Genomic DNA, 12,632 nt, shown 5'->3' with positions numbered 1-12,632 from the left:
TCAACTTATTCTTTTTACATCACTTCAAAAGTCACACCAGAAAAATACAGTGAAACCTCTATATAACGAACTTCTCTCTCCATATAGTCCGTTAAATAGAGGTTTCACTGTATTTTTCTGGTGTGACTGTGAGTGAAGCTTCTGGTGTTTTTGCATTAGTGCACACAACTTTCCTACCCAAAATTTATTATCTTATTCGAATAAGACATCTAATTTTAAGATACAGCTCCTCCCTGACTTACGACCTACTCGACTTACGGCCACCCGCACTTACGACCTGCCTCAGTCGTATCAAAATTTGGTCAAATTACATATTTTTGAGTCCCAACTTCAGTGCACAGACAAAATTTTCGTTTGTAATTCACTTTAAAATGGCTGACAAGCTTAAAGGTGAGAGTTTTGTGGTGCTGAGAAGAAAAAGAGACATCCATTTTAGATTTTCTATGTATTATTTAAGCATTTTCGACTTACGACCTGGATTTGGGTCCCTAACCCCGTCGTAAGTCGGGGAGGAGCTGTAATTTTCTTCTATTACATTACCGCTGTAAACGTATAATAAAGGAGATAGAGCATGCCAGATATTTCTCTATTTTCTTCCATTAAACTTCCGCCATTATTGCCTACCTGACCTCCCACTCTACGTGTTTCCTTCATAAATCGTCACACGCATGCAATCCCGTACACGTCACGCAGCCAATCAAAAGCGTTTTTTTTCCACCAATTAAAATGATTTGTGGTCTAATTTGCGGGGGTTTTTAATATTGGATTCTATTTTTATTTTGGGTCGCTCATATTTCTAAATTCAAATTCATTTCCGACCATAGAAGTCTGCGATGGGTGTCACTTCAATTATATGAAGTTGATTGCGCGTTTGGGGGAAAAAACTAACAAGCTATATTATTTTTTAGATCTCGTGGTGTTCTCCCGACCTCAGTAAAGTGCTCTAAGTGTAAGAACGAATGTAAATATCGTCAAGACCGACATATGTGGCATTGTGGTAACTCGTTCCTTATTCCCAAGACAAAGAAGAGACCTTGGTGTTCGTACACCGTTAGTGATTACAAAGGAACAATTTTTTGAAAAGTGCCATTTTCACCTGTACTAATCTCAGAATCGAACGACAAACTAGAACCAGGCCAATAAGGTAAGAAATAAGTGATTCCACCATATAGTGAGAGTTAGGTTAGGTCAGGTTTATTTGCCTGTTTTTCTAGTGTTTTTGTGTGTGTGTGTATTTTTTTATTCGACTGGCCATCATGTTGTTTGGAAAACACCCCACCCAAAACCCCCAATAACTAAAAAATAGGCAATTTACGACGGAAATGAAGATCAAAACCAATCAAAACACACAAAAATACACTAGAAAAACATAGTTTTAACTTTCTAACAGAGTTGTGTGCACTACTGCAAATTTACCAAGCTTCTTATCAGTATTTATATTTCATTGATACTGTGGGGTACAGGTTGTTTGGTTCACACTCAGGATGGGATGGAGAAAGGAAATTCACAATGTGCTTTCTGTATACATATTATATTGGATGTACAGTGCAGCTTGGTGCTGGGAAGTGGCAGAGTGGTTACAAGCATGATGTAGAGAGAGCTGGTTGGTGAGGATGCTCACAGGAGGACCAGCTTGTGGGTCGCCATGCTCGCCGGCGGGAGCGAGGACTGCCAGGCAGGAATGGAGGAGGTGGTGTTTCTTGCTGGTTGGTGTAGGTAGAAAGAGACAGGTCACCACGAGGTCAGGTCTTATATAGCGGAGGTAGGCGTGGCTTAATAGTTGACCTCCGCTATGTAAGGCAGCGCTTGTTGACCTAGACCACGAGGCATACACTGGGGAATTCGCGGGGTCGGCTACTCAGCGACAAACAGCGTTTGTAGGGAAGAAATCCACTACAATACATTCCTGTGGTCATTATATAACAGATGAATATAATGTGTTGTGAGTGTGTAATAATAATAATAATAATAATTAATGGTTTATTGAAAGAGCATGGCAGCCAGAAAACTGAAAATATACAGTTACATAATTGGGAAGTGGATCTCTTGATTGATAAATATTATACAAGTAACATAAGTGATACAAATATGATATATAATAACTAGCTGTGTGTGTGTGTGTGTGTGTCAATCACCACGTGTAAGAAGTAGTGTCTTGTATGATTTATAAACATGTATAATTACTATAAAGTCCCATAAAATTACTCCTTGCTGCAGGTCTCCACGAAGAGCGAGCCGTGCTGTTGGGGCGTCTCGGTCAGCATCATCAGGCACTGTCCATCTACACCAACACACTCAGAGACACACAGGCAGCCCTCAGGTACTGCCAGAAGCACTACACCCCTTCAGGACCTGGCAGTGAGGTTAGTTTTAAGTGTGCTCTTCATGTACTGTATTGTAATGGTAGCTACTGAATGCCCAGCCCAGCCCAACCCAACCAAAATGTCCATATCTCAACAAGTGACTAGAGGTGTTTCATCAGTCTTCTGCAGACCATGTTAATAAAGAGCACCTCATTGTAGTATAGACATATGTTACTGTATCATGATGTAACAAACTGTTATACTCATGACCACAATATAGCAGTGTATTACAGGAGGTCCCCAATTTATGAATGCCCGCCAATACGAACGAGGTTAAACTTAAAATTTGTAGTATTTTATTTACCTAATGACTTATTTTTTACTTTCATTTACTGTATTTTGTCATTCTATTTCTTTTTCTCTCTTAAATTAAGTGATTTTAGATGTATATAAGGACTTAGGCTATGATATAGTGGAATTTTAAACATTGTTATGTGAGTACGGTATAGTATGCATATACAGTACAGTAGAACGTCGATTTAAAGCTATTCAATTTAAGATTATTGATTTAAAGCGACACCTACAATTAAGGACAATGTTTTAATTTAAAGAGAACCTTTCCTCTTTTGCATGAGTCAATCTGGCTCATCACATTTTAAAATTCACACCTAATGTTTCTCTTGGCACGCTACACTGTCCTAAGGGCAACGCAGTACTGTACTGTACACGTACTCATAATAATGTACGGGTACTAAATAATTATTAAAATTTTTGTCTAGTGCAAACTATAGCATGATTATATTCAAATTAATTATTATCTTATAAGAATTCCAGCAATGTAAATTATATTCTCCCCGGTCACTTCTGTGACATTTTATAAACAAAAAACAAAAACTCTATCTTAAGGACATAAATAAACAAATAAATACTTCACTAGACCTTCGGCCCCAACTGTCAAATATGTCACTGTCACCCCCCCCCCCCTATCTTCCCAGCCAGGTTTGGGTGGTTATAGGCTTACAATTTTTATCTTATACAATGATCCCTCGGTTAACGAAATTTTGGTTAACGAATTACCTTCCATAAGAATATTCAATTCAGTTAACGAACAAAAATTCAGGTAACGAATTTCTTACGAAATTGTTTCAACATGCTTTGGCTTGCTCACCAGCTGGAAGATTAGTCCGCCAATACAGAAGTCGGTTCTAGGGCTTACATTCGTTAAAATTGGAGTAAATATCAAGAAGGTTGTACTATTCAATAATTTTCCAAGTTTTATATTAAATTTTTTAGTCATTTTAACACTTGTTTAACATAATTGCAGTACAGGGAACTAGTTTTTGGTGCGCCCATCAGCCACTTCACTCACCCACCAAGGCCTCAGTTTGTATCTCTGTTCAGTGGAGGAAACATCTTGCTTGTGGGTCTCTTGAACACAGAGTATTTTTATGTTTTTACAGTACAATTTTTGGTCATTCTGAAATTTATTTAACATATTGACAATATATAGTGCAGTGCAGTGTTGATTTAAAGAAAATAAACTTGAATTACACCGAGTGAATTTAAAATTTTATGGGTGAAATGACAGCATCAAGCATGAGGTGATTTCTCTTCCACCCCCACTTCTTTCTCTTCTCCCTTCTCCTCCACCCCCATTCTAATTCCCATCATCATCATCATCATCAACCAGGAGCCTTCTACATACACACCTCAAAGTAAGTGTACTTTATTGCATATTTTTTTTTACTTAGTATGTAATTTTCTGTGAGCTGGAACCAATTACTGTACCCAAAATCCCATTGAAACAATGGTTTCGGTTAACGAACGACGTTCTGGAACAAATTGTGTTCGTTAACCGAGGGACCATTGTATAATATCACAGAATAAAGTTAGGAGAATATAATATGCATTGCTAGAATCCTTGCAAGACAGCGAATAATTTGAATATAAACGTCATATATTTTGCACGAGATAAAAATCTTAGCCCTTTGTAATAAAATTAATTAAAACTTAATTTTGTATGTCTAATGCAAATTATAGCATGTATATATTCAAACTAATTACTATCTTATAAGAATTCCGCCAATGTTAATTATATTCTCCCAGGTCAGTTCAGTGACATTTTATAAGAGAATAAAGTCACTCTTAAGGACAGATAAATAAATACCTGTAAGCACTAGACCTTGGCATCAACTGGTAAACATATCACCTCACCTCACCTCCCTCCCCCCATCTTCCCAGCCAGTAAACAGACCATTTTGCATCCCTTAATTTTAGCTGTGTTGATTTATGAGTGTTTCTTTTAAAATACTGTAATACTAAAAAAAAAAATGTTTTTTTTATTTTAGGAGGTGGACTGAGGTGCATCTGGGTAGACTGTCAGTCTTTTTAGTATTTTGTGTTTCTCTCGAGTACCAAACTAAATTATTCCATTGAAACAACACTTGGATTTAGTGCGAATTCAGTTTAAAGCGACCTCTCTTGGAACGTATCTTGCGTTATATCGACATTCTACTGTAGCACGTGTTCCGATATGTACAAATTCGACTAAAGAACATCCTCAGGAACGGAACCCGTCCATAACACGGGATCCTCCTGTACATCATATAGTACAGGATAAATATCAATGTCTTGTGTTTCACAGGTATATTTGACACTCCTCAAGCTGCTGGTCAGTCCTATAGACATAAGAAGTACTTCTGGTTCCCCAGTCATGCAGCAACAGCAGCAGGCAGGAAAACCAGATGTTGAGACTGTTCTCGAACTGCTACAGAATCATCTACATTGTATAGATCTTGGCCAGGTAAAACCATTTATTGTTGGAACCACTTAGCTGTGCCCTTAACTCTTTAAGGATGATGATTTAAAACTTTGAGAATGATGGTTCAACCTTTTGGTAATGATGGTTTACGGACCCTTTGAGGACGCTGGTTTTATCAACTCGTCTTGGGATTAACCCGCAGCCTCCATTACAAACTAATGTATAAAACAGTGGTGATAGACTGACATGAGTACAGTACAGCCTGGTAAAGAGACCTTTTATATAAAGTGTCAATGTATTAGATGGGAGATATGAAGAGTTGCTTATTACAGTAAGTCATTGTTGTCTCTGGTGAGGGCGTTGGGAGGTGGTAAATAAGTTCTTTGAAGATCTGGTTCTTCACACCACAAACAACTGTGTATATTAATTAACTATTACTGTACTCTAATTTAATTTTGTGTGATATTATTGATAATTATGGAGTCTATGATACAGTATTAACTCAAGCTATGTGATGGAATATTTATGTGTTTTATGTTGCAGGCGCTGAAGGTGTTACCAGATGAAGTAACACTCAACTTGTTGAAGCCTTTTATCCATGCATCATTTAACCTGGCTAGTTCAGTGTGTAAACAGAAGCAAATAATGCGAGGTCTCACACAGTCACTCAAACTCCAGGTAAGAGAGTCTTAGGTTATTACTTGTTGTCTTACACACACACACACACACACACACACACATACATACATACATACATACATACATACATACATACATGCATGCATGCACAGATCCTCATGCTAACATACACACCACTTTTTATAGACCTACATAATAACTGTTCTGTATAGACGACATAAAATATTACATGTTAATTTTACAATGGTAGTGAAAAATTTGTAAATCAAACTGCATTGAAAAGAGTAAAATTGTATTTCAACATTGTGGGTTAAAGATACAGTATTAGCGTTATGTCTATGTTGCGGTGAATCCTTCCACAGATGTTCATGTTACATACATATTGGCTGGGATATTATTACTCATTAATTACAATAATGTATATTTCCTTGGCTGATTTTCCCGTTTGCAGACAAGCGAAGAACTTGTTGCCCGCCAGAAACTGAAGATCATGCTGTCAGAATACACCTACTGTGCTGTGTGTAGTAAAAGGTTCACTAAACACAGGTATGTACTGTACTGTACTGTGGCACTTATCATTTTTTTTTTTTTGAGATTTACATCTTCTCTATTTATCTTGTGATTGTTTACTTACAGTAAGTTTGCTTGTATCTTCACCATGACATTATACATTACAGTAAGCCCTAGCACTTCCGGACAGTTAGGGAGGAGAGGGTGTCCAGAGGTGGCAAATGTCTGGATGAACCGGGACACGAATGCACATTACTTAATCTTATGGGGAAAATTAGGATATGTTCCACAACTTCTAAAATTCAACAGTAATGCTATAAAAGTTGTGGAAAAATAATAACAATACTCTATTATGGGTTAGAAATAAAGATAATGAAATATAAAACTATAAAATATAATATAAAGATATAAACTAAGACACATGAAGAGCATGGGTGTTTGTGAGGAAAGTGAATGTGGCCGGAGTGGCTGACTCGCCACTCCGGCCACATTTCATGACGTCACATACGGTGCAGTAGACAGACACATACACTGTCCCATGGTTCACAACCATTTCTGGAGCATTAATGCTATAAAAGTTATAGACATATCATTAAAATACTCTAATGTGGCTTAGAAATAATATAATATAAAACAATAAAATAAGAATATATAAAGAACAAGGGTGTGTGTGAGTGCAGGTTAAGTGAGCCGCCTGTTAACTGAGGAGCCCTCCCTCCCTCCCTCAATGTGATGTCACATACACACTCATCATTTATGTAGAAGTTTGGTGTTAATACAGTAAAACCAAAACTTCAGTAACATATTTTATGGTAGGGAGTATTTGGGAAAAAACTTTTGTGTGTATTTACCTCCAGTAACCATAGTTTTCTTAAAATAATATATATAATATCAGGAAATGTGAGGAATAAATCAAAATAATACCAATAAATAAGTTACCCCCAAAAATACTGTATTGCCAAACCAATAAATAAAAGCCAAATGAAAGTTTAACACAGTCGCCATTTGCCTACACTGGGATTCCATTACCCTAGCAACGCTTCCCCGTACACTCTGCGCTCTCCTCCCGTTACGTTTTTGTCCTTTTACTTTTTTCACAATACTGTACGGTGTATGTAGGATGGCGTGTGCATGTAACCGAGTAAAATAATAAATGAAGAAAGTTACGTATATCGCCCCGAAAATACGAGTTGAAAAACAACCGTAACACCACAGCTTGGCCCCGCAGATGACACGGACTGGGTCCATTTTAACAGCGGGGGAGTAAACATGGCATTCAGACAGAGAAGGAGACCACATAGGAATTTACCGCATACAGATGTCGATTCTGACCCACCGAAATCTGGATCTGAGAGGTCCAGAAGTGCGAGGGTTTACTGTATTTATTTATGTATGTGTCCCCACAATGGTATTAGTACTGTACATTGGTATTATACATTGTTTACTCGGGTATGTATCTGCACCATTTCAATGGGTGTTATTGGTGAACATAGCAATCGTCTGTTTTTGGTGGTCGATGTACAGTCTCTAAAAAATCTATCTATACAAAATTGTGTTGAGAAAATATGACAACAGATGAAGGATTTTGACAACCCTACTGAGACAACAGGAGTCACAGTGTTCATACTGACATTCATCAACCCAAGTAAAGATAGTTTTATGAGTGACTGTACACTTAAAGACATACAGTATAGTGCATACAATAAATTTTCTTGATGCTTATTCATATTATTAATATTTTTAGTGTTATTATTATGTTATTTTTCTTTTCAGTGCATTTGCTTGGTATCCAAATGGTGATATTGTACACTTCTCCTGCCAGAACCAGAGGTGAGGTATTGCAGCACAACATGGTTATAGAGTTGCTTGTTTTATCATTCATACTGTACTGATGTTCTTTGATGATATTAAATAAGCCATAAATGAAGGGCTCATGTGAGGCGAGGGAGAGGTTGACAGCAGTGGTCCAGCTTATGAATCAATCACTATGGTGGGCAGCTGAGTAATGTCTCTCATCATGGAGTATATTTCACCTCTGCCACTCATACTAATATTTTTACAAGTACGGTAGATGGTGACACTAGTGGTGGTGTGGTGACATATGACACTAGTGGTGGTGTGGTGACATGACACTAGTGGTGGTGTGGTGACACCAGTGGTGGTGTGGTGACATGACACTAGTGGTGGTGTGGTGACATGACACTAGTGGTGGTGTGGTGACATGACACTAGTGGTGGTGTGGTGACACCAGTGGTGGTGTGGTGACATGACACTAGTGGTGGTGTGGTGACATGACACTAGTGGTGGTGTGGTGACATGACACTAGTGGTGGTGCTGAATATATTTCCAAGAATCGGGTGTTAATATGGTGGCTGGATAACACTTGTAAATTAATATTTTTCTCTCTTGTCATCGGATCTTGTTCCTTCATTATGTTTATAACTGAACTGTAGTGATGATGTAAGGTACTGAGTAAGAGTACAGTATAGTGATGATGTAAGAGTACAGTACAGTAAGCCCTTGTTATTCACGAGGGATAGGGTCCAAGGAATGGCACGAATAGGCAAAACCACGAACAGCAACTTATACTACCTTAGTGCACTACTGTATAGTCAATACCAAACAACCGACCAGCTGTGGCACCACTCATCCCTTCCTTTAAGTCATCACTGACTTCTGCCTTTTACATTTCACTCCACTAGCATTACTAGCACTGATACTAGGCAGTCTTTTAGGGGCCATTTCACACAGAAACACTTAAGCTTTGAGAGTGCAACACCAGATGCTGCGTGGGGTGACTCATTGTGCTGCAGGAAAGTGCTTGCAAGCTAGCCACCATCTGCTTACCGCGAATCGTCGAAATCGTGAATCTCAGACCTGAGAATAGGAAGGATCTACTGTATAGTGAAGGCTGTCATTATACTGTGCACCATATTTCCCCTGCATAATGGTCATGTCCTCAGCATTGTCAGATTTTTATTTTGTGATGGTTATTTAGTAGGGGTTAATTGTATAATTGAAACTGTTATTGATCTGACAACAAAAAGTTACCAATGTTGATAATCTTTTGAATGTGAGAGTGGAAGTACATAAGGTTTAGCTACACAAGAGTCTTACCATTGATTATCTCATTGTTTTTCCTCCTCTTTCTTGTGCCTTCTGTAGTGGAGACAGATCTGAGAATACAGTATTTATTGAGTGATGTGAAGAATTATTGACTCCATCACAAATTATTATTTCTTATGGATTTTATAGTAGAAAATCCATTGTAGAATCTAATTAATTACAGTAAAACATTTATTTAATGGATTTTATGGAGAGAAAAGTCTGTTAATATATCGAGGGTCTGTTAGATGTGAAACTTCCATCTAACGAACTGTATAGAGATGAAAGTCCATTATATAAGAGGGTCCGTTAGATGTGAAACCCGCATCTAACGGATTATATAGAGAGAAAAGTCCGTTATATACAGGTAGAGGTTTCACTGTAAAAAGTTAATAATTAAACCTGATGTAATTATTCCTGTTAATTGGATGATTTAAGGTTTTTAGTTTACATTATTAATATTGTCATCATCACTATCACCATTTTATGGCCATTTTCCACAGTTGCCTGGCTTAGGTTAGATTAGATTAGTTGTGTTTACCTGATGGCAGCTGTCCCAGGTGCACAGTCTCTTGGCTGTGTCTTCCTGTGATGATTGATGGCTGGTGAGTGCCTAGTTAACCAAAGATAAAAATAAAAGAGCATTACACATGTTTATTTGCAAATTTTTCTACTGAGATTAGTCAATAACTGATTCTCAAAATTATGGCTTCCCAATTGGGAGCTTTTAGGCCTAAATATAAGCCCAACATGACTAAACACGCTCACAAGCAGCAGATGCAGGTAGTGGGGTGTTGAGCTTGAGAGATAAGTCACATAATGATGGGAAAGACTTCAGTAGCTCCATTCCATCCCCTGAACATGCCAAGTAGCTATGAAGCCCCTTCAGTTGAGGAGTTTGTGGATGATTGTTGCCTCTGTAGCACCGAACAAGGAAATGGTGGAATGGGCAGCTTGAGCGCTTAAACTCCGTGTTCATTGCTTGGGCACATAAATGAAATGATATGAAAGAACACATGTATTTGTTCCACACATGAAAAAATGCTTGTCATTGGTTAACTTCCAAGTTTGTCCTGTGATTGCACATTTAAAACTTTTGTTTGGGGCATGTAACGAGTAACATTTTTTTTTTTTTTTTCAATTGTATTGGAGTAGAGGTATTAGAAAACCATACTTTAGTAAAGGTGCTGAAAAGTTTGAGTACTTTGTAAATCCCAAAAAAGTTAGTGGAGTATAGTACTCAAGTGAATTTACTTAGTTACTTTACAACTCTGTCTGTATATGTGAATATTACGTGTAAGATTGTTTGTGTATAGCAGTACAGTATAATAATAATAACGGTTTATTGAAAAAGTTCTACAGCCCGAAAACTGAAAATATACATTGGACATAAATGATTTATTACATACATTGACATAAGGGGAGGGGGGGGTGTTTAACAAAAGCTTTCATTAGAGGAAAGTAAAGGAACAAACAGTGAACATACAAATTAATGTTTACAGTGGAGGTCACGTAGGTCATGTGCGCTGAGGTGTTGAACAGCAGACATCTGGTGTAGTAACTCTCTCACAGATGGTGTTATGAGGGGCCTCACGTGGTGTAGTAACTCCCTCACAGATGGTGTTATGAGGGGCCTGACGTGGTGTAGTAACTCCCTCACAGATGGTGTTATGAGGGGCCTGACGTGGTGAAGTAACTCCCTCACAGATGGTGTTATGAGGGGCCTGACGTGGTGTAGTAACTCCCTCACAGATGGTGTTATGAGGGCCTGACGTGGTGTAACTCCCTCACAGATGGTGTTATGAGGGGCCTGACATGGTGTAGTAATTCCCTCACAGATGGTGTTATGAGGGGTCTCACGTGGTGTAGTAATTCCCTCACAGATGGTGTTATGAGGGTCTCACGTGGTGTAGTAATTTCTCACAGATGGTGTTATGAGGGGTCTGAGGTGTAGTAATTCCCTCACAGATGGTGTTATGAGGGCTGGTGGTGTAGTAATTCCCTCACCTCCCTCACAGATGGTGTTATGAGGGACAGTAATTCCCTGATGGTGTTATGAGGGGCCCTCACAGATGGTGTTATGAGGGTCTGACGGTGTAGTAATTCCTCACAGATGGTGTTATGGGGGGCCTCACGTGGTGTAGTAACTCCCTCACAGATGGTGTTATGAGGGGCCTCACGTGGTGTAGTAACTCCCCCACAGATGGTGTTATGAGGGGCCTGACATGGTGTAGTAACTCCCTCACAGATGGTGTTATGAGGGGCCTGACGCGGTGTAGTAATTCCCTCACAGATGGTGTTATGAGGGGTCTGACGCGGTGTAGTAATTCCCTCACAGATGGTGTTATGGGGGATCACACATGATGCTGTAGCAACTCATTCACTACGTGGTGTCGTAGTGTCATGGGTACACCACGTGGCCTGGTGTCACAGGACCTCATTCACTCGGGTGGTGTACAATCAGGTGCGGTCCTTGACCTCCCTATCGTGGACAGATTAACACGTCGTTGCTTGTTGTTGGGATCTCATGGCCAGTTATCACTGGGTACCAGGGACCTCACTGTGTGAAGGTTAACTTGGGTACAACTCTCAGCTGTTACTGTTATGTTGTTTTCACTGGCAAAAGCATCTGTTCATCACTGGTTCCACTTCTTTCCTAAATAATATTGTAACTTCTGCCGAGAACTTTCTGATATAACAGTGAGGAGGAGGGGTTGAGGGGAGGGATTTGGGGTAAGTGCCAACATTACAGTTGGCCTGGCAGCTGCCAGAGCAGCGCCAGATATGTCTTGACCTTTCGGTGGTCAAGGATGTGTATTTAAGTGTGTCTGTGTAAGAGTATCCACATGTGTAGCCATACAGTAAATTTTTACAATGTAACATAAAGCATTTAGTGTTGATCAAGTTGTAAGTAATTGATGAAAGACATCAGTCTGTGACCATTGTGCAAGACAAGTAAATGATGGTCAGGTCACCTCTTATCAGTGACCTGACTTTTGTACAGTTAACCTCGCTCCAGGATAGAAGTTAACTGTATGTTTATTCTTTGTGGTGGTCACCTAGCTGACCACCATGAGCCTGGGCTGCCTCAGTGGTGTGAGGTTATTACATATGAGAGTGAGCTTTTGTGCACTTGTGTGTGAGAATGTTTATGTGGTTGTAGAGGTATGTGTGTTTTAGACTGTGTCTGTATGTAGAATATGTTGTTATCATTTTCATAATTTTGCAGTTATTTTCCAGGCTTGCACAGGTTTGCTTGTGTTTATGCCACTATATATTAGTGGTATAGTAAATATGATACACAGATTAGATTG

The 12,632-nt window shown here is 38.9% G+C and overlaps 1 protein-coding gene across 2 annotated transcripts in view; it reads left to right on the top strand.

Annotated features, from left to right (window-relative positions):
* The window catches only part of LOC121873001 (vam6/Vps39-like protein), a 44,977-nt gene that overhangs the window by 23,954 nt on the left and 8,391 nt on the right, over positions 1-12,632 (top strand). For both annotated transcript variants that reach the window (XM_042376235.1, XM_042376234.1), the window contains 5 exons: positions 2,218-2,363; positions 4,948-5,106; positions 5,608-5,742; positions 6,155-6,249; positions 7,987-8,043. In XM_042376235.1, coding sequence (XP_042232169.1) covers positions 2,218-2,363; positions 4,948-5,106; positions 5,608-5,742; positions 6,155-6,249; positions 7,987-8,043 — 592 coding nt within the window. The remainder of the gene's footprint in view (positions 1-2,217; positions 2,364-4,947; positions 5,107-5,607; positions 5,743-6,154; positions 6,250-7,986; positions 8,044-12,632) is intronic.

This window comes from Homarus americanus, unplaced genomic scaffold (genome assembly GCF_018991925.1).
Source record: "Homarus americanus isolate GMGI-L3 unplaced genomic scaffold, GMGI_Hamer_2.0 scaffold11022, whole genome shotgun sequence".
Lineage (NCBI taxonomy): Eukaryota > Metazoa > Arthropoda > Malacostraca > Decapoda > Nephropidae > Homarus > Homarus americanus.
This window is presented reverse-complemented; position numbering and strand designations above follow the sequence as displayed.